The sequence below is a fragment of the Periplaneta americana genome, chromosome 17 (assembly GCF_040183065.1).
Source record: "Periplaneta americana isolate PAMFEO1 chromosome 17, P.americana_PAMFEO1_priV1, whole genome shotgun sequence".
NCBI classification, from domain to species: Eukaryota; Metazoa; Arthropoda; class Insecta; order Blattodea; family Blattidae; genus Periplaneta; species Periplaneta americana.
In genome coordinates, this window is record NC_091133.1 from 33740468 (window position 1) to 33762687 (window position 22220).

Genomic DNA, 22220 nt, shown 5'->3' on the forward strand with positions numbered 1-22220 from the left:
ATTTAAGGAATTGAATCTGACATTCTAGTGTGTTAAATAATTCTGTCTGATGTTGAGTGAAAGGGAAAAGAATTCAAAGTTTAATAATTTTTGGCTATGGAGACAGACAACGATCTCAAGAGGTGGCGAATTTATTTAATGGTATGCATCCGGATCGCAATCCAATTCCACATACAACAGTGACAACGAACGTAAGGAAATTCACAGAAACTGAAAGTGTAAAGGACTTAACAAGATCAGGTCGCCTGAAAAGTGCAACTGATGATAATACTTCATTGGACGTTCTCCTCCATATCCAATAAAATCCATAAGTATCTACTACAAATTTGGCATTAGAATCTAATATAAACCAAAGTTCCAAGATGAAAATTCTTACAAGCACCAACAACATCCTTATAAAATGCAACTTTTGCAGGAACTTTCAGAGGACGAGGACAGAAGAACGCAGTTTATGGATTTTATTAACGATGGAGCGCATTAACAATCCGGCTTTTCTTAGATGAAGCCACATTCTGCCTGAATGGATTTGTCAACAGACACAATTGCCAATACTGGTCAGACGTAAATCCACAATGAATGGAGGAGAAACCACACGCAGTAGAGCCCGGACGAGAAGTTATGGCACCAGCACGAGAGACACATTTTAGTTCGTTTGCTTGGACTCGCCCTCACACTCAACTAGAGGGTTGTTGGGTTAGTTGGTTACTAGCATTCCGAGTGTTCAGATCGTTCTGTTACTACCGCTATTGCTAATAACGAAAACATTGTCCTTCTGAGCGCCCTCATTATGGCATTGTGTAAGGTGTGAAATCATAGAGTAGTTCATAGTCAAGGACATGAAATAGCTTACAATGTATGGAAATTCATGTCAGAAGAGGCTGAAATGGAATACCAATTCCATTGAAAATCGTGTGTGAAAGAGTACTGGCTGCCACTGGTATTTCAAAGCGAACCTTGGCAAGACTCAGGAAAGAAGGGAAAAATATTGAGACAGGAACAGCAGATTCTTTCTCCAGTCCGGAAAAATCACAGCTGAAGAAGACTGTTGCAGCTTTAGATAGTTTTGATGAGGAAGTCCTAAGAAGACTCCTCTATAATTTCTACGCTACGTATAAGCAGAGGCCGACTCTGCAATCGCTTCTTCCAAGAATGGATATCAGTGCATGATTATGTGAAGAAAGTAGAGAACAATTACATTGAAAGTGAGCACGTGATGGACAGTATTTTGGAGAACATTTCCATAAACTTAGGGACATCTGATTCCAGCAAAGATCAGTCGTCTGATTCGGATGGAGAATAAGAATATAAAGATGGAATAGCGGGCGTAATTCCATTAGGTATCTTCGGACTCTTGAGTAGGAAAGTGGTGATACTAAGGTAAGACGAATGTTTTTAGAAAGAGATGAAACGGATATGCCTGCCGCTCTGAGCTTGAGAACCGTAACCCAAACAACCCCCACTCCTCTACCCTGCTGACCGACGACTTAAACCTTTGCACAGGTTGGTGCCATAACATCTCGTCTCAGCTCTAACTTAATGTTTGGGCTGGTATGATTGGTGGTCATATTATTGGTTCTTTCTTCTTTAGAGAAACGCTAAATTCTAATAGATACTTGGATTTGCTCCAAAATCTAGTACTGGCCATCGCAAACTTGTTTCCACATCCAGCCAACCATTGTCTACCCAGAGATGACGTCTATTTCCAACAAGATGGAGCTCCAGCTCAGTATGGACAGAATGTTCGTGAGCATTTAAACCAGGTTTTTCCACAGTGATGGATTGGTAGGAGATGTCACATAGAGTGGCCAGCTAGATCCCCAGATTTGTCGCCTTTGGACTTCTTTTTGTGGGCCATTTAAAGTCAATAGTATATTAAAGACCCAACAACTTAGAAGATCTGCAGCATTGAATAATGGAAGTGGTGCAAGATATTCCTAAAGCCTGGTTAAATCATTCCTTAAATGGTTTCTATGATCGACTGACACATTGTCAAGCAGCTGAGGGCTACCAGTTTAAACACAGAATTTAGAAGATGAGCTAGCTTTGTTTTGTTTTAGTTAAGGAAGGAGTATTTTATTATTTTAACATTCGATACAATTTTGTCTTCTTGACTTAGCAACACTGAATTTGTACAGAAGTATCAAGTGTGGGTACTTTTTGAAAAGCTCTTAATGAGCACTATTTAAAAAATAATATATATTGGATGTTCCATTTAAAATAAGAGAGTTGGAATTACTTCCGGTTAAACCGGAAGTAGGAAAAACTCTGTAATACCATTATTGAGTTTTTAGTATATAGTTATCCCCACATACCAAGTTTCATGTCACTGAACCACATGCTTCAAAAGTTATTTAGGTGGTGTGGGATTTTTAACTAATCCTGTGTCTTCATTACACTCGACAGTATTACTTGTATGGCAAAACATTAACATCTTAACAAATGACTGTAGATTCAGAGAATTTTTATGTTAAATGTAAAGGTAAAAAATGTGTGTCTTTTTTCTGTAATTCCATTACCAGGATTTTGACCACATTTATATAAAATAGTAAAAATTATTCAGAATTTCTTAAATGACATAAGATAAAGAAATTCTGTATCATTTTATGCTTTTGGATATTAAAATAATTATTAATAAACTGTGCCAATTGAGCACTGAATATGAAAAATATCCATATAATTATAATTCTGTTACGGTGGAATTGCCCACCATTAATCAATGTGACAAATTTAAACCCGAAAAGAATTTTCTTTGCGAAATGTATCAAAAGACCAACAATTTCAGGTAACTGCTCACAATCTGAAAACTACACAATAATATGCTGGAATCGTGTTTTTAATTTGTATAATTCTATTTCCACAGTTTATCTTATACCTTGTGAGGACAATTTATATTAACTAGGGAAGTTTTACCAATTATACTAGACTGAAATTGAGGGGTTGGGTGCAAGAAAGGCACTTCTCTCAAAGCAAATTTTGAGAAAATTGATGTTGAAAATTCAAACCGTAATAATGTTACCAATGCACACCTTCACATTTTGGGTACTCCTGACCTCTATGATCACAATATTGAACTACAAACTGGTGATCATATGCATAAAAGATCAAAGAACACAATAAAGCGTTTTACTCAAAAAGGGCACATACTCTAAAACGCCCTTCTTGCATCCAGCCCCTCAATTATGAATGATAACACTGAAGTAAAAATTAAAAATCACTTCAAAATTTCTTACCTTCTGACTTTAATTTATTCTCATTTTCTTTTCTCTTTTGCAATTTTGAACGTCTTTTAGACTTTGATGTTCCATCCATGACTTCTCATGCTAACCTAAATAAAAATAAGATGCAGTAAATGGAAGACCATTTAAGACATCATGAAGAATAAATGTCAACATAAAATATAAATTTGATGACGATTAACACAAGAAAATTGGAGATTTACACACTCAACAAAAGTGCTTACAATTAAAACCTTTTAAAAGTAAAAGACTGTGGTTAACTTGTTACATACAGCAAAAAATGAAGAAGAGGAAGAAAGAAAGTTAAAGAAACCAACTTTCCGCTAAACAAAAATGTGATGTCTAATATTTCTTACATTATAATTTTTCAAATTAATCAATTAACAAGTAAAAGTTTCCAACATTTCTGATGGCTAATGTCAGCAACAAAATTGTGGATACGAATTAAATTTAAAAAATAAATATTTGTTTGTTACCAATGTGATGTCCTGTGTTGTCTTAGATGGAAGTCAAGCATCATGCTGACACGTCATGTGTAACCTACAGTATGTGTCTAGTGTAGGTAAAAAAAGAATGTTTAAGAAGGTTTAATAAAAATTCCAATAAAATTAATTCATTCACTCATTCATTCCTTCCTTCATTCATTCACTGTTCTGCCCACGGGCAGGTTCTTCACTGTAAACCCAGCTTTCCCCAATCTTTCCTATTTTCTGCCTTCCTCTTTGTCTCCTCATATGATCCAGATATCTTAATGTCGTCCTCATCTGATATCTTCTTCTGTCCCTAACTCTACTCCCTTTCACTATTCCTTCCAGTGCATCCTTCAGTAGGCAGTTTCTTCTCAGCCAGTGACCCAACCAATTCCTTTTCCTCTTCCTGATCAGTTTCAACATCATTCTGTCTGCACCCACTCTTTCCAACATAGCTTCATTTCTTATTCTGTCTGTCCATTTCACACAGTTCAGCCTTCGCCATATCCACGTTTCAAATGCTTCTATTTGCTTCTCTCCACTTCATAATGTCCGTGCTTCTGCTCCACTTCATATAAAGCATTTCACTAGTCTCTTCCTTAGTTATTTTTTCAGAGCTCCGCAGAAAATGCTTCTTTTTCTCTTAAAAATTTAATTGCCCATTGCTATCCTTCCTGACAGCAACTCATGTTACTGCTTATAGTACACCCCAAGTCTTTGAAGCTGTCCACTTGCTCTACTGCCTCATTTAGAATTCGCAAGTTTCCCTTCTTCATTTTTCTTCCTATGACCACGGTCTTCGTCTTATTTGCATTTATCTTCATCCCATACTGCTCACAACTGTCATTTAGCTCCACTAGCATATCTCTTAGTATCATCTCTTCTGCTAACAATGCCATATCATCAACAAATCTTGTGCACTTTATTCTTCTTCCTCCTACTATCACTCCCCCATGTTCTGAAAACAGTTCTTTACTAAATCTTCCAAGTAGATGTTGAACAGGGTAAGTGATGAAGGGCATCCTTGACGTACTCCTCTCCCTATTTCACTTCCTTCTAACGTTTCTTCTCCTATCCTGACTTTGACTCGTTTCATACAAAGATTACTGAACAACAGCCTTCTCTCTTTCCAATAAACACCTAATTTCTTTAGGATCCCCATCAGTTTATTCAATTTGCTGTGTCAAAAGCCTTTTCTAGACCCACAAATACTATATACACTTCTTTATTCTTCTCTAGGTATCTTTCATCGATTGTTCGTAGCAGCCCAATTACATCTCTCGTACTTTTCCCTTCTTGAAGCCAAATTGCTCTTCTTCCATCTTAGAATATAAACGTCGATCCAGTATTTGCAAGAGAATCTTCACTGCATGTGATATCAGGCTGATAGTCCTGAACTCGTTACATTTCTTGGCATTATTTTTTTTTGGTATTGGAAGCAACACTGTCTCCGTAAAATCTTCAGGCCATTCGCGTTTTTCATATATTTCATTGCATAATGATAGAATTTCCTTCTTGTCTTTACCCAATCATTTCAATAATTCAATGGGGATTCCATCAACTCCTGTTGCTTTCTCATTCTTCATTTCCTTAAGCGTTAGTTCAACTTCTTCCCTTAAAATAGAATATCCTTTCTCATCTTTCAATACAACTTTATAACAGATTCAATTCATTTTCAGTGTCATGCAAAATTTCAACAATATTCAACTGTATTTCTGAAACAGAAATAAAATTTCAAAAGAGTTTGATTTATCAAAACTGCACTATTGAAGATACTGCCACACTATAATAATCTCATATTTATCATTAAGGGTGGCTGCACCAAACACATGTTGTTTACTTTTTTAGTAACTGTTACTTCTTTAGTTCTTACAACTTTAGTTGCTCTTTTAGTAATGTAGTCAGCCTAGGTGGCGCAGTTGGTAGAGTGCTGGCCTTCTGTGCCTTAAGTTACAGGTTCGATTCCGGCCCAGATATGCTTAAATATGCTTATATGTGACAGGCTCATGTCAGTATATTTACTGACATGTAAAAGAACTACTGCAGGACAAAATTCTGGCACACCAGCGATGCTGACTAGTTGCAAGCATCATTAAATAAAACATAATAAATAAATTTAGTGATGTACTCTTTTAGTAAGAGTTGGCGAGCTCTTTTCAATTTACTTCTATAGTTATAGATAACGAGAAGTAGTGGTTTGCAAAAATAATAAAGTATATGGATGTGATTGGTAATGCTATCAGAAGGTCTATTATAGTAAACTATTTTAATTAAATCTGTGGAGAACAATGTGATACATATTCTAAAACCAGGGTAAAAATGCAGGGCATATTCAATTTACATGTACTTAAAAAATCATTGTTACTCCTTTTTATTCTTAACTAAAGTATTCATACATATGGTACTTGTAATTATTTTGTTTTACATTTTGATTTGATGTAAAATATCGATAATGTTAAACAGCAACCTCATACCTAAAAAAAAAAAAAAAAAAAATCAGGTTTCAGAATATATGCTTGACAGTACCTAAATGTACTACAACTGTAGCATATAATCACAATAGTACCTTCGGCCCAAGGCTTTATAACATGATAATAGCTAAATTTCCCAAACATACAATTTGCTAATGCTCCTTATTTAAAAAAAAAATCAATTAAAAAATTGCTCTTAACAGAGAAAATTTAAAGTTCAATTCTTGTGATAGGTATCTGTGTTCTTTCATCTTTTTTTTTTTTTTTATACTTTTTACGGTGTTATTTAATAAAATGTCTTAACATGATCTGGAATGCTCCCTGAGCACGAATATGTAACTTACTCTTTCTGGGGGTGCTAGGGTGTTTTTACATAAAAAAAAACAATATGTATCTTTGTTCTGGTAATAAAGTAATTAATAATAATAATAATAATAATATTATTATTATTATTATTATTATTATTACTATTATTATCCTTATTATTTAATTTCCATCAAAGAAATTTTCCCTAATTTTCTACGAACACATCTGAAGTCAAGACATTTCACAAGAAGAGATTTAAATATTATCCTCTTATGTCAGATATTTGTTCATTTTCAAGACACTAAATTTTTTTTTTTTCACTCTCCTATAAAATTCAATTTTTTTTTTTTTTCACATACAAGGTTCCTGTTCAACACCATCATTATACTTTGTTATTAAAGACTGTAATGAATACTTCAACGAGGTACTTATGTATTATTAATTAATATTACAACAATAAAGTCATAAACAAATACAAAACAAGATATATATATATATATATATATATATATATATATATAAATCATTTTATTCTTATTATTAATGGCATTTTTTTTTATTTCTTTAAGTTTTTTATTTGTCAATAGTAATATGATTTGTAGCCCTATTATATTATAATTTCTTTTATAAACGAATAGTAGAATTCATAGGGAATTCTTCTTTCAATTTTTCCCCCACCACCGAACAGTGGGCTAAGCAAGCATTTTATTGTACCAAAAATAAAAACAGTTTCCTGAAATGGCAGTTAGCTAGAATAAGTTATTTATTTAAAGGATAAAGCAACTAACATCTCAACTCTCTAGTGTACTGGTAGCCTTAGAATAAAGAGATTCTAAGTTAGATTTGCGATATCTGTTTTAAAAGTTTCATCCCACTGATTGTGTATCTTTTGTATTGCACAAAATTTTACTTCAGATATTTAAGAAAAACGCCTCCAAAAATAGAAGCCTAATATAATAATTATATATGCCAGGCACACTAAAAAGCCTCAACAAACATATCCTAACCTGTCAATGAACTTCGGCCTTACTAAAACTCTCGATCTACAAAAAAAAGTGAAGTTCCATATTGTATTCTCCAGCATACTAAAAAAATGACATAAAAAGTGTAAATTATAGGTGGATTTAAAGCGAGCTTTCAAGAACATAGTAATAATTAACTCATAAATACAATAATTGTAGTGAGTATAGCGACGTCAATAATGTTAGGGCAGCACCCTGACAGCCTGCTTCATGGTTATCCAATCAAGCAATGACCTCATAATCATGATGTCGGGACTGCCACCCTGACAATCAGCTTTATATTTACCCAATCGAGCAATAGTAGCTTGCTTTCCATATCAATCGTATCATTAATTTCCACCAAGGCATACCAAAAGCCTGAACAAACCAAACCTAACCTGTCACTAATTTTCGACCTTTCGAAAACTATCTACCTACCTACCAAAAACATATAAGTTATGCAAGGCATAACAGAAGCCTGAACAAATGAAATCTAACTTTTCACTGATCCTCGACCTTCCGAAAACTCGTTTTCCATCTAACTACGTACCTACGAGCCAAAAGACGTATATGCAAAGCAAAACAAAAGCCTAAACCAAACTAACCTAACATGTCACTGAATCCTTAATTTGTGACTTCTGTACATTTATGAAGTTACTTCATATCTCAGTTTAATTGAATCAGTTAAAAAACGCAACGAAAATAAGATATAGTTTATAGTTTTGTGCGTAGCCAGATCAAATACTCAAATTGTGTAAATTATAAGGGATTTGAAGTGAGTTGACAAAACACAGTAGGCCTAAAAAGTCGTTAACACAGCTACAATGAGTACACTGACACCAATAATTGTGTAGGTAGTGCCACTACGACAGTTCGCTTTCTATTTTCCCAATCTAGGAAATCTAGGAATATTAATTACCAGTAATCATATTATTCAATAGGATGAATAAAATTAGTGAGTAATACTTATATTGTTAAAAAATGAACAAGTTTAGTGAATAGTACTCGTATCACTCAGTAGAATAAACTGGTTCACAGCCATTCCATGCTAAACTGAGCCTGGATATTGCTTTTTAAAATTTAGTATTTCTTTCTGGAGACTAATAATAATAAGCCCTTATTATTTATATTTTACAGCAGAAATAAGTTCAACAACTTAGTTCACTGTGTATGTGTTTATTTTATGAACAAATGTGAAGTGTGTACATGGTGAACTTCAGTGTGAAAAATTATCAATGTTGAGAGTCCTTGAATTGTTCCCTCTTTTCATCAATCAGGTGATCTGGTGCCATCTAATCTACAGCAGTAGTTTTCTTTCTCATTTTAATAATTTATTCTAAAAGCAGGTGAGGTAGATAAAGAGTTTTAATTACATTAATGGTAACAGTTGTGTGTGTCACACCTGTCTTAAAAATTACTCTGAAGTTTATTTTATTGATTAATAAGAAACTATAAAAGAAATAAAAGTTTACAGAAGTAAAGTTGAGTCACAAGTCAATACAATGTGAATATTACTTTTGCTTGATTTAGGACATAATAAAGCTCTGGTTAATATCTGTCACACTCATCCTACAGAGTATGACTGAGGTTATTAAAGTGAATTAAATTAAATTGAATTTTATAAGACATTTCTGTGGTTGTATGTGTTCATGTTATATAGATTCATTCTCACAAATAGTTTTTAAAAAATATGAACGAATTTTGTTCTTGATCCAAAAAACTTTTAACACTATATCACTTCGGAAAACGTATTATGTATCTTTCTCATGTTAAATTTTACATTACCTCATTAATATATTTCAGCCTGTTATCGGCCATCTACAGAACTGGTTGTTGTTGGTCTTGGTGCCTTTTGTTTGTGCATCCTGTGGGGGTGTGTTTGTGTAGTGTAATGTGGAGTCAAGTAGCGTGTGTGTTCTGAAATTGAGTTGTGTGTTAAGAATTTCATCTGGATGTGTTTTGTGTGTCTATTTCGTATTGTTCTGGTGTGTTTAGTTTCTGGCTTTTTGGTTGAATATGTAGAATTTCCATGTCTGTGTTGATGTTTCTGTAGGTGTGGTTAGCATTTGTGATGTGTTCTGCATATGTGGAAGTGTTTTATAGTTTTATTATGGCTGTGATGTGTTCTTTGTAACGTGTTTGACATGATCTGCATGTCTATCCTATGCAGAAGTTGTTGCAGGTGTTGCATTTGAGTTTGTCTACGCCTGTGTGGTTGTATTTGTTTGTTTGTGCTGTTCGTGTGTTGAGATGTTTTTGTAGAGTATTATTTGTTCTGTATGTTATGTTGTAATTTAATTTATTGAATGAGGTTGCAATCTTGTGTGTGTGTTTTTGTTTTTGTATGTTAGTGTGATGTATTATTTGAGTTCTTGTGTTTGTGTTGTATTCTTATGCTTTTTGTGATTATGTTTTGTCTTTCTTATTACGTTGTCTATTGTGTTGGGGTTGTATCCGTTTTCTTGTGCTATGTATTTGATTATGTTTTGCTCTTCTTTGTAGTCATGTTGGTTCATTGGTATGTTGAGTAGTCTGTGTAGCATTGTTCGGAATGCAGCTTGTTTGTGTTGTGTTGTGTTGAGTGATTGGATGTGTTGTGAATGTGTGTTGTTGGTTTTCTGTAGACTTTGAATGTGTGTTTGTTGTCGACTTTTGTTATTGTGATGTCTAGAAAATTTATGGATTTGTTGTTTTCAATTTCTAATGTGTAGTGTAGCTTTGGGTGTATTTTGTTTATGTGTTGATGCTGGTTTTGGATCTGTCTTTTGTTTCCTTTGTATATTTATTTTACTGGGTTATTTTACGATGCTGTATCAACATCTAGGTTATTTAGCGTCTGGCCTTTGTATAGTATAAGCATCTCATCTACATATCTGTGCCAATATATAATGTTGTCTGCGTGTTTGTTGTTGTCTTTGTTTAGTATATAATGTCTGTTCTATGTTGTGTATGAATATTTCTGCTAGTATGCTGGTAACAACGAGCACAGAAGACATAGAGTAGACACTAGCATCTTAATACCATTGGACGGAGTGAAGCCGGTTTGATGGACTTGACGCCATCTTGTTGCTACCAAAACATTGCAAAATAGCTATTACGTTATAGAAGATCTTATGATAATAGGAATTCCATATGTCCCTAATTTCCTGGAGGACTCACACTTTGTTTGTTTCGTAATACAGAATCGCTAGGCACGTATTTTTAGCAAAAATTGCAAAACTGTCATCGATAAATCACATATATACATATTTTTGACAGGTCTTCAAATTGCAGTATGGTATTTAATAGGTACTCTGGAAGGTTAAACAAACAACAATGATAAAAAAAAGGAAGATAACAGTTTGACGTTATTTTGCTACTAGTCCAATAAAAATGCTAACCTATAATAATTACTTTTATAGGTTGATCCATTTGCTTCGATTTAATAATGCAACTTGCTTCTTAATGCAAATTATCATTCTCTTCCTTTTGCCAGTATTTTGTATAGATGTCCCGATTTTGTTTAGAGAAAAAGTGGAATGCTCTTAATCATATAATATTTGATAGGCTCTTCTTTTATAGTATATAATTGGATTATAACGGCGAACAAAAGTCAAGTTTTATTACCAAGTGGGTCAAGTTACATCACAACTGAGTTAATGAAGCTACTAAGTCTGCAAAGCATAAATCTGATTTCGTGATTATAAAAATTAATTACAATAATATTAATACACTATTTCTTTTTCTTCATCAAACGAATATGTGCATTCAGTTGAAGAGAAACCTCAGTACACCCATTTTCTATAGCACGCGACACAAACTTCCAACATGGGTTGTTAGGTTAGCTTCGCTCGTATGCTAATTCTACAAAGCGTAAGTCTGATTTAGTGATTATAAAAATTAATTACAATAATATCAATACACTAATCCTTTCTCTTAATCAAACTAATACGTGAACAATACGAATCTAACTGACTAACCTAGGCTAAATCATTCATTATCTACCGGTAGTAAGTACATTTTACACATGCATATTTACCTGTGAAAAGTTATTCCAGGAATTTTTTTTTTGAAAACCTGTTTGTGCAGCCATACGCAGCACATGTAGGCATATTGAAATTAGTTTATTTATTAATTAAAACAACGATGCAACATCACAATCAACTGCCCATGTGCTAACCAGGAGCCCAATGTTTTGGTAGCATCATAATGGCGACTATCCACAAAAGCGGCTTCACCTCCAAGCTGTTCATGTCTACTCTATGCATTCTGTGCTCGTTTGCTGGAAATGGGTGCTCCCAAAGGAGGCCTCCGGTTTGAGTGTAATGTTTGTTATTGTGTATGAAGTAGTTTTCTTTTGTGATTGTGTCTGTCACGTGGATTATTTCTTTAATATGTTCTTGTGGTGTGTTGTTTTTGAGCATCTGTTCTAGTATCTGTAGTGCATCTTTTATGGGTATGTTTATGTATAGGTTAGTTATGTCGAAAGTTGCTAATGTTGTACTGTGTGGGATATGTTTGTCTTTTATATTATTCACTAGGTCTAGGTCTATCTGCTGGCATGAACAAACTGAAGGCCTAAGGACGTAAGGATGCTGAAAGGTAAAAGAGAGCAATAGGCAAAGGCTGGAAATGGAACTCCTCAGCTTGGTGCTTCCTAAAAGCCCGAGTAAATATAGGCAGTTACTTAAAAACTTTTGGAAGCAAATCCAGAAGTTCCAAGCACAGAGTTCAAGAAAAGGAAGAAATCTTGAAAAGAAGGGGGAAAATTTCAGTATACGGATATCTCACTAACAATTATCTTGCAAAAAAAAATATTTATTTGTCTGTGTTTGTCGAATTCACATCATCATGCATACGAAACGAAAATCTTCAGTGCCAATAATTTATTTTGTGTGACAAGGTTGGAATTTTGAAGTAAGAGGGAAAAGGAAGGTATCCGTATTCCGAAATTTATCCCTTGTTTTCATTACAGGTGTTCACTGCAAGTGCATATTTTTGTCACACCCGTCCTCGGACATCTTACATTGCTATCTTAAGTATGGTTAGAATTCTGTGACAATAATTACACAGCAAGTGCAAGGTTTAATGTACTACACCGTGATCCAAGTATGAGAGTTGTAGCATGCACTGCAAAAAATGGAGGGTCAGTAAACTAGTTAAAAATGTTATGCAAATGTCACACCCATCCAAATGGAATGGCTGTTCAGTGATGATTTTTTTAACAAAAAAGAAAAGCCGCCCTAAATAAGGGTTCGAATAGATCGGCCTACTAATCAATTCATAAAGAATAATCATTAAAACCAATTGTGTCACAATTTGAAAGGAAAAAGAAAACATTAAGATAAATGGTACGAAAACATTGGAAATCATTTAAAATAAAAGTTTGTTGGGTACAAATGATTACTAATTATAGCTAAGGATGATTTTAACACATGAGATCCTATGGCATCGATTGTTGCATCAGAAATTTTAAATTGTTTAAGTTGATTTAAAGTTTCTCGTGGGATCGTGCCACGGGCACCGAACATGAGCCCAAAAACTGTCCAATGTGTGATGTGGTATTGTGCTCCAAGATGCTGACAACAAGGCACATATATGACTTCTTTTTCACGACACACCTCTTGTGGCTGTTGCTCATGCATGGATTGTAGGATCAAGAATGACACCCTTATCCTTCTGCTGATCAATTATGATGATATCAGCACGTCTAGTAGAGCCATCAGAAGAGACGCAACCAACCTCCTCATAAACCTCATAGGAAGCATTCTGACAGATTGACGATGTGATGAGAGAAGGAACCATATTATGTCTGTTGATTTGGAGCAATTCTCCATGATGGCAGAAACCCAAGATGTGAGGAAGCATTTCTTGCTCGTCGCATCTTCTGCAACGGGTTGAGTCAAGAGTTCTACCAGGGACAGTAACAGGTATTGTATTACAGTTCATCTTAATGGTTTGCGTCCACTGACTGCTCGAAAGTCCTTTTTTGGTTGAAATCCATGAATTACCTTTCTTCCAGTGAGAATAGAAAACAACTCGCAAATCTTTACTTTTCAATTTGCTCCACTGCACAGTGGGCCAGATATGAAATCTGACGGGAAAAAATTATAATGAAGTCACAAATGCATCTGATAGGCATTATATTAACTGACATGTTGTCACAAATTAATGTATACATATTTGTTGCTAAATAGAGGTAAAATTAATACCGGCACGTAACTTGTTGTTTCTTCAATTATGATTTCTTAAACAAGAGCTTAGCTATAAAATTACTTTATCTACCACAATGTTTAAACATAAAACTGGCATGTCCAAAGTTTGTGTTAATCAGTTCTAACAGTTTTAGTCATAATCATAATCATTATCACCACCACCATTATCATCATGATCTTCATCGTCGTCACTGCTGTCTGTGTTGCTGTCATTTTCTGCTTTGTCATGGCATTTGCTCGTCCCTTGCGACCTTTCCAGGACTTTTGGTTCGCTTAATAATTGTCGAACTGCTAAGGCAAAGATTCTTGTCTTTTCTGTGGAAAAGGAGAAGCATTTGAGATCACAGGATCAGAACTTAATAAAAGAAAGTTCAACACATCTCTAATGCTGTTTTTCGCAATATTTTTCGTGCATGCCCTTCCCTATATTTCCTAATTTGTTTGTTTCTAGCTTCTTGAGCTTCTTCAGAGAGCATTCCAATTGGTAATATTGCAGATCTAATAATTATTCCTTCATATATAAGCACTTTGTGCACACTGACCGGCATGAAATAATTACCACGAGTAAAGTTTGAGATATAAATCTCTTGTTTTAAAAGCAAATGCATCAAATTCTCTACATCAACTGAAAAACCACTCGATATTGTGAGCAGAATGACAGAAAAGTGTCTGATTAATTGTTCGTCAATTCCTGTAATTCATGCAGATTTAACTGGCTCACTGAAGAATCGCCAAGCAGTATTCCCATCATTAGAGTTTCCAACACCTCCAGGCTTTGGCTGGTCAACAATGTCCCTTTTCAGTACGAAAGCATTGTATTATCTCTTGTTTTCTTAAAGATACTACTTCTTTTTCTTCTCGTTTTCTCACCTGCCACTTTTGTATGTCAAGTCAATACGCGATGTGTAAAAGATATTCAAAAACTTGATCCAGGCATGCAAGGGAGAGAGTTCAAATCCATAGCGGCTGCAGTCCCCTGTTTCTGTCCTACAATGAATGTTCATTGTTTTGGGGGTAGCGCCACAGATGTAGCACTTTTGTGCTGAAGTTTCTGTAGCAGAATTGCACATTTTACCGTCAACCATTGTGAATACTAGTTCTGAAAATACATGAAGTTCTGTGCCACACACTATAACTGGTAGGCCTTAAAGTTTGTATTTGCTCTTCCATCAATTTGACTTCTCTCTTGGTCAGAGTAGCTGTTTCCTTCTCGTACAATAGTTTGATTGGTCGACAAAATCTTGGCAAAGAGGGTCGAGGGTTTTGCCACAAAACTTTCGTCATTGTATCAGTGTCTATGATGCTATATAGTTGGAAAGGAATAAAGCAGATTATAAACATATCGGAATCGCTGTATTCGGAATTTTCAGTTTGAAATGTATATTTGTATACACTTGCAGAAACACCGATCAAAATATGATTGGCGATCAAGGAGGGTTTGATTGGCCATCAGCTCTATTTCTGTTGCAGAAAGAACAATCAGTATTTGATCGAAGATCAGTCTTCCATCAGATTTGATCAACAGATTTTTGCTGGTTAAGTATTTATGTTATTTTCTTTATAGTGCAGTTACTGTAATTTACACAGTAAATAGTTATAGCGTAACAATATGTTTTCGACTTAATGGATTCTTCTGATGAAGAAATTTTAGAATGAAAAAAATATTATTGAGAAGAAGGCATTTCTGTGACAGACATGAATTGTTTTTATGTATAATGACAGAGAATTTGAACAAAGATTTAGGTTAAGTAAGGATTCATGTGTTTGTTACTTTCAAAAATTGAAGCAAATATATGCAGACAGACAAAGTGAAACCTTCCACTTTCTTCTGTGAACAAAGTTCTATGCTGTTGGAATTTTTCAGGCGGTCTTGGGTGATCTTGTTGGGGTCCACAAGGTTACGTGTGGAAATACTTTGTTATCGCAGCATCTCTAAGTCCCCAAACTCAGACAGGGAACAATTTGAAATCCAGAGAGAGTTGTATAGACTGCTCACATCCCCATCCAATCACCTGGTTGAAATGATGCCGAACTTTATCGAAATAGAAAAGGTTTCTTTTCTGTGAATATACAGGCAATATGTAGCCTACACCATAATTGAAATTCTGGAATGTTGTAGCCCGTTGGAAGGGTTCTACACATAACACAATATTTTTAATAAGTAGGTTACGAGCTCAATTTGTAAACAGAGAGATGGGAAATACAATTATTTTGGGTTATGGAGGCTATGCATATTCCAATTTCTTGTCGACTCCCCTAGCAAATCCCACAACAGAAGGCCCCTCACATTTGTTTTTTCTGTTTTTGTTTGCTTCGTTTTTTTTTCACTATATTGTAGTCTATATACAAATAGAATCCGCCTGTTTCCTTTTTTACAAAAAGCAACAAAACAGCAAAACATTCACTTGTTTTCCTAGTCACTGCCCACTTGATGCATTCGTTTCGCGACTTTTAAAGAGCATCAAATTGGCTGTGGTTGCTAAATAGCGCTGTTGTCAAATGCATTTCTTTCTCAAATCAGCAATTAGTAAATCGGAACAAGTTGATTGGAGATTCACGTTTGTGCAACGCAATGAACAATCAAATAAATCAGACATCAACTGATTGACGATCAGGGAATGATTTGATTTGCGTTTATGCAACCGGGCCTATGACTGCTGCCATCACAACCCCACTTAATTACTGCTTTTATAGTTTCATCACCACCAACACATTGTCTAAATATATCTTCTTGTGCAACCACAAGATGTTCGATAGTATGACCAACTATCGATTGCAGATCTATTTCAGCGGAACTGTCTGCCACTTTTATACTATCTCTTGGTGGGTAGCACTGCAGTTTCGCTTGTCTTACGATATTATATGCGGGATAAATTCACATTCTCTTGCTTTAGCTCCTTTCCTTTTATTAGTATATTGTCTTTTTGTAAATTATTATCTACAATAAATGCTAAAGCCTCTTCTTTGGAGTATGATACTGGTTTAAATCCAAGCGATTTAAAGGCCCTTTTATATTTTTTGGCCCTACTGGGAGTAGTCTGCGTAACTTCTTTAATGATTCCTGCCGCATCCCTTTTTCCAGAAGCCCTCAAAGAAACCTCTGCAGCTAACATAAGCTCCTCATCCGAACGTTCCTTTGTTAATGGCTGTATTAATTTCCGTTTGGTTTTCATTCCACTTTCTTTGGAAATTTTCCGTGGTCTTCCTACCCAAGGAGTATAAATTTGAGGCTACTGAACTGCAAGAGACACTTTATAAGCATCGTAGACTTTCTCGGGAAATGCAACTTCTTTTTCCAACCAAGAACTGCAATTTTTTTTAAATCTGTCCTTCTTTCGACTGCACTGCTTCCAGCGCTTATCGAATTCGCACTTAAATGCACTTAAAATCAATTGAATGCTGCGCAATACATCTCTAGCACAATGTTCTAAATCATATCTCCTGAGGACATACTCATACAAGACTTTATTTGAAGATTTAGGATGAAGTACTTCATACGGCTCTTGGCAAGTCACGACAAATGTCCCGCCTGCTGACTCCGATCTACAAAAAAACGCGGTTTTACTCAAAAGGCGCAAACATGCCACAGATGTTAAAATGGGATATTAAAATATACACATGCAGCTATGTTATCACAGCAAAATCGAAACTTAGACAGACTTATAATTTTTTTAAAGTCTAAATGAAAATTTGAAACTAAAATTTTTAGCATAGTGCACACACACTCTGAAACACTATGTTTTATTATAATAATTATGTGTATAAATACATCTTTAAATTTATTAAACAATAATGTCATACCTAGGAGTTTAGGTTCCAGTTGTGTTCTGAAGGATATATCACTATGTTTGCGGCTGATTCTTATAACAGCAACGTGATTATTCAACACAGCTTGCGAGCAGAGACTGTTGACTCGTGTGTTTGGGGCTGTCCCTTGTTATCATTTAGGGAGGAAGTTTATTTTTGTACCTCAATAAACTATCCTCGGTTATACTAGAACATAAGTGAGACGTTACAAATGGATTTCACAACTTTAAAAAATAACATTTTTTCCCGTCAGATTTATCAACTGGTCCACTGTGCATTGATGAAAAGAATCTTCACGCAATGCTTTTCTTAGTTTTTGAGAAGAAATACGTACAGAGCAATCCAAGGTAATTGGTAATTGTTTGATGCAATGTTTAATTTCGTTTGGAAGATTCCGAGTGGCTGCTACATGAGGGTTGTCAACGTGTAAAAGTTTTTAACAAATATTTAAATGCTGAAGGTAAGCTTCCCACTGGGCTTTAAAGACTCCTAAACCTAGCAATCTTCTTGGTGCATACATAGCATCCGGTGTGTCAGTAGGAATGTTAATTATTTCCTTAACAGCACTGCAAATTAATTTGTCAATATCAGATAGAAATTTCACTTTAAGATCTTTTAAAGGAGCACATTGGAAGGGGTAAACCAACTGAGGCCAGATATATTGATTTAATATATTTATCTTTTGGTCCGGCATTAGTAAGGGTGAAGTGACCAGCTGATTAAGATTTTGTCAGTTTTTCAATTAGTTCCGCCGCATTAAATTTTATTTCATCATTAAAAGTAATGCCAAGATATCTGACGACTTCATCTGATTTGATGCAAGATATTTCTTGTCCATCGATCAAGGTAAGGGAATCAGAGCAGAGACATCCTTTATGTAGGTGTATTAACATTACTTTTATGCGGGTTTACTTCAAGACCAATTCTAGCTAAGGAATTCATAGTCAATGATGTTGAATATTGAGCGGCAGATTTATTTTTACACAGTATTACGATATCATCCGCAAATGCAAAAATGGAAAGATTTAATTGAGGTGATATATTGTATCCATATTCTTCAGAGATATTACTTTCGCTTAATTCCTTCATCACGAAGTCAATGGCAACATTAAATAGAATTGGTGAGAGTGGAGCCCCCCATGCAACTCCTTGCTTGATCATTAAAGGGGGTGTCTTTGTAGTTTTATTAATAGTGATAGTAGTAGAATTTCCTATTAAAAGCGATGTACTTAACTACGATATCTATTGTCATAGTAACCATAATAAATATATTAAAAACGACGTAAGTACTTACGCGGTATTGTGAGGTAATATAGCCAGATTTTCTCCATATATCCTCAGAAATAACTCAAAACTTGAACTGCATTATTTCCACTATTTACGAACAAAAAAACTGCAATAAAAGAAATTATCAAATACTGCATATGAACAGCCTATGTAACAACCTACAGAATGCATGATTACATCCCACAAACTTCACAAAAGACAAAGAATGCAAACATCTGACAGTTTGAACTAGTTTATATATAAGCCAAGCTGCGTGCACTTATTCCTGAATAAATTTAATGGGATCTGTACGCCAGTACATAGGCCTCCTTCAATTTGTAAGACATTACAAAGCATAAATAATATTACCTTCTGGTTTACGAAAAACCTTCGGATTATTCATTACGAACATAATCATATTACAATAACAGCAAACGTTATATGTCTCACTTGTGAAAATCTTACTCAATCTTTAACATTTTACAAAACAATTGGGCTCCAAACAATTAAATAATAATTAATAATAAATGACTTACATTGTACATCTATTATCACATATTAAGAACTACCCATTACACTTCCACGCCAGAGACAGCAAAATACTTCTACAAGACAAGCTTCGAGACTAAACCACAGCCATTAATACACGCTAATATGTAACTAAGACTATACTTTCAATTAATTCAACAATTTAACCATATGGCACATTACAAAATGTTATGAAATGCTTGTAAACCTGTAAATAAAACCCAATAAATACGACATTTTGACTTTTTCTAAGAGGATAAAAAGATTTTTTAAACTTATTCCAGATTGACAATCCGAGCCACTGCCGTCGTGATCACGATGGCAGTGATCCGAGCCCACGCCGATTATCGATAGACTTGCATTACAGCGTCGCCAACCCTGTTGAAACGAAAGAACAGTAATCAAAAAACATTTATAAACTGTTATTTGTCTATGATTATAAACGAGCTCAATGCGAACTATTCACATGGTCCTGGCAGCCTATGTTGACATCGTTTTAGCATTGAGCTGCAGATCTTTCTGTTATTTGTCTATGCGAGCGAGAGTGGAATCAAAATACTGCATTTGTTAAGTATGGAAAATAATGAACACAAACCTGAAATTTGCATAGTTAAATAGAAATGCAATGCAAAAAATGTACTTCATAATAAGGTTCAGTTGATAAGTTATAATTTAGAAACATTATCTTGGGTAATTTTGTAGACTAATAGGGGTCATGCTGAATGGTTGCAGCCAATGAGAAAGAAACAATCCAATATCTCGCCTCTTATGCCATCTATGCGAGAGATGTAGAACGTTTTTGTTCCACGCGTGATTTGCAAAGGAAAGTGTTCTGCGAGTCGTTCGTTGACGATTAAAAGAATAGTTGGAATCGCAGACTGGGAAGAATCGTGAACTTGTTGACGATTCAAAAGAATAGTTGGAATCGCAGACTGAGAAGAATCGATTCGTAATGTATGATTGAATCGTTGAAATCGACTTCTGAAAAAGCACGGCCCACTTGATGTTCCTTCGCTTTTTTGTATACGGCCTAGACAATAGTAATGTTTTCTTGAAATTGGATAATTTCTCAATTCCACCACGAGGCGCTGTCTGCCAAGCTCTGGTGTCCACAGAAGAAATACTCAATATGAATTAAAATAAATGATTAAAGAGCAATAATAACACTTATAAATAATAAATAAGAAAATAATAAGCGTTATAGACGAGATGTCGCTGAGTCAATGATTCAATTGAATTACTTCTTGATTCAATTCTTTTGAATTGAATTAAAATAATTTTAAGGCTTTTTCCTGCACGTCTCCCCTTCTTCTGTTTTCTCTTCAACTTCTCTCTCTTAGATGTCCCTACCTCTTATTGTACCACTTCTCTCCTATACATGTGTCTACTTTTATTTTACTACTACATCTATTCTGTCACGTAATTCTACATATCTCAAACTATACTACTATATCATACAAATCCAATTTTAATTACCTTGGCGGTTTGGATGGGATTCGTTCCTGGGACGTTTGACACCATAATACCTTACCTTAACACACTCGGCTAAACACCTACGTTGTGAAATAAAGTTTAAAATAGGTCTCTTATGTTTAGGGTAGGATTAAAGAAAATAAATAAAACAGATAAAGCAAATTTACGTAATCTAAATTATTCCTGACGTTTAAAAAACAATAATTTACTTGTTTATAGCAAAAGAAAAGCTGGAAAAATGTGCATAAAGAGGACAACATTGACGTACATTATCTATGACGTCACATTTCCAAAGCAATCTGATAAACAAGCATTGTTGGTTCAAGCGCCATTTTCAAGATACTACGACGTAACGACAGTAATAATAATTTATTGCATTAGCCATGGAAAGTAAAAATAATTGTAATTTGAGAAAACTTTTCAGTAATTTCAGCAGTGAAGAAGAAGAAGAGATTGATTTCGCCATCTCGTATAAACTAATACCTGACAAAAGTGCAAAGAAATGTGTGAGTTGCAAATCAAGTGATAGTGTGAATTGGCAGAGAAGGGCAAAATACTCAAACTATTCATTCTGTTTGAAGTGTAAAAAGTATAAACAGGAAACGTCTATAACCCACAACACGTGGTTCGAAAACACAAAAATAACTATACGTCAAAGCTTGGTTCTTATTTATATGTGGTTGCTTCAAACAACTCTTCAGATAGCTGCTTCAGAGGCAGAAGTTCACTTCAGTACTGCACTAGATTATTTCTGTTTCTGCAGAGAAATATTTTATGTTATAATTACACAAAATACCAAACCCATAGGAGGAGAAGGACACATTGTGGAATTAGATGAAACACATGTCTACACCAGAAAATATAAAATGGGCAGACTTCTCAAAAACGAGAAAAATAGCGTATGGGTTTTTGGAGATATCGATAGAGAGACGAAAGAATCGTTTGTATTGAAAGTGGAAAAAAGAGATAAAAATACCTTGATACCCATAATTAAGTCATTCATCAAACCACATACTAAAATTATGACGGATCGTTGGAAGTCTTACAGTGATTTGAAAGATGAAGGATATACCCATGAAGTTGTGAATCACTCGATAGAATTTGTACATGAAGATGATCGTTCTGTGCACACCCAAAAAGTGGAACGAATGTGGAAAACGCTGAAATCGGTTTTAAAAAGAGAAGGCAGGGAAAGTGAAAATGATCATTTATACGTGTTTGAATTCTTTTTTCGTGAATAACAGAAACTGAAAGGAATGACTACACCCAGTGAAATGTTTCCGCAGTTTTTACAGCATATCCACGACACATATCCAGGGTACGGAATAGAACGATTAAAACCTAAAGACTACATTCCTCAGCAATGAGTGATAGTGTCATACGAACAATGTTTTTTTTTTTTTTTTTTTAGGAAGTGTTCAATTATTGAAAGAAAAACTTGGCGAACTATACAGTGTTACGTATTATA

General features: G+C 34.7%; 1 protein-coding gene across 14 annotated transcripts in view; it reads right to left on the reverse strand.

Annotated features, from left to right (window-relative positions):
* The window catches only part of LOC138692556 (uncharacterized), an 84626-nt gene extending 64606 nt beyond the window's left edge, over nt 1-20020 (reverse strand). For 9 of the 14 annotated variants that reach the window (XR_011330080.1, XR_011330076.1, XR_011330077.1 and 6 more), the window contains exons 1-2: nt 18780-19419; nt 3231-3325 (exon numbers count right to left, since the gene is read on the reverse strand). Coding sequence is in view for 9 of the 14 variants with exons in the window: in XM_069815519.1 (XP_069671620.1) it covers nt 3231-3309 (79 nt within the window). In the remaining 5 variants the exon portion in view is untranslated. Of the gene's footprint in view, nt 1-3230; nt 3326-17479; nt 17672-18779; nt 19420-19483; nt 19658-19745; nt 19834-19874 lie in introns of those variants that run through there. The other 5 variants (XM_069815522.1, XM_069815523.1, XM_069815524.1 and 2 more) reach the window with 5 other exon arrangements.
* Between the last annotated feature and the right edge of the window lie 2200 nt (nt 20021-22220).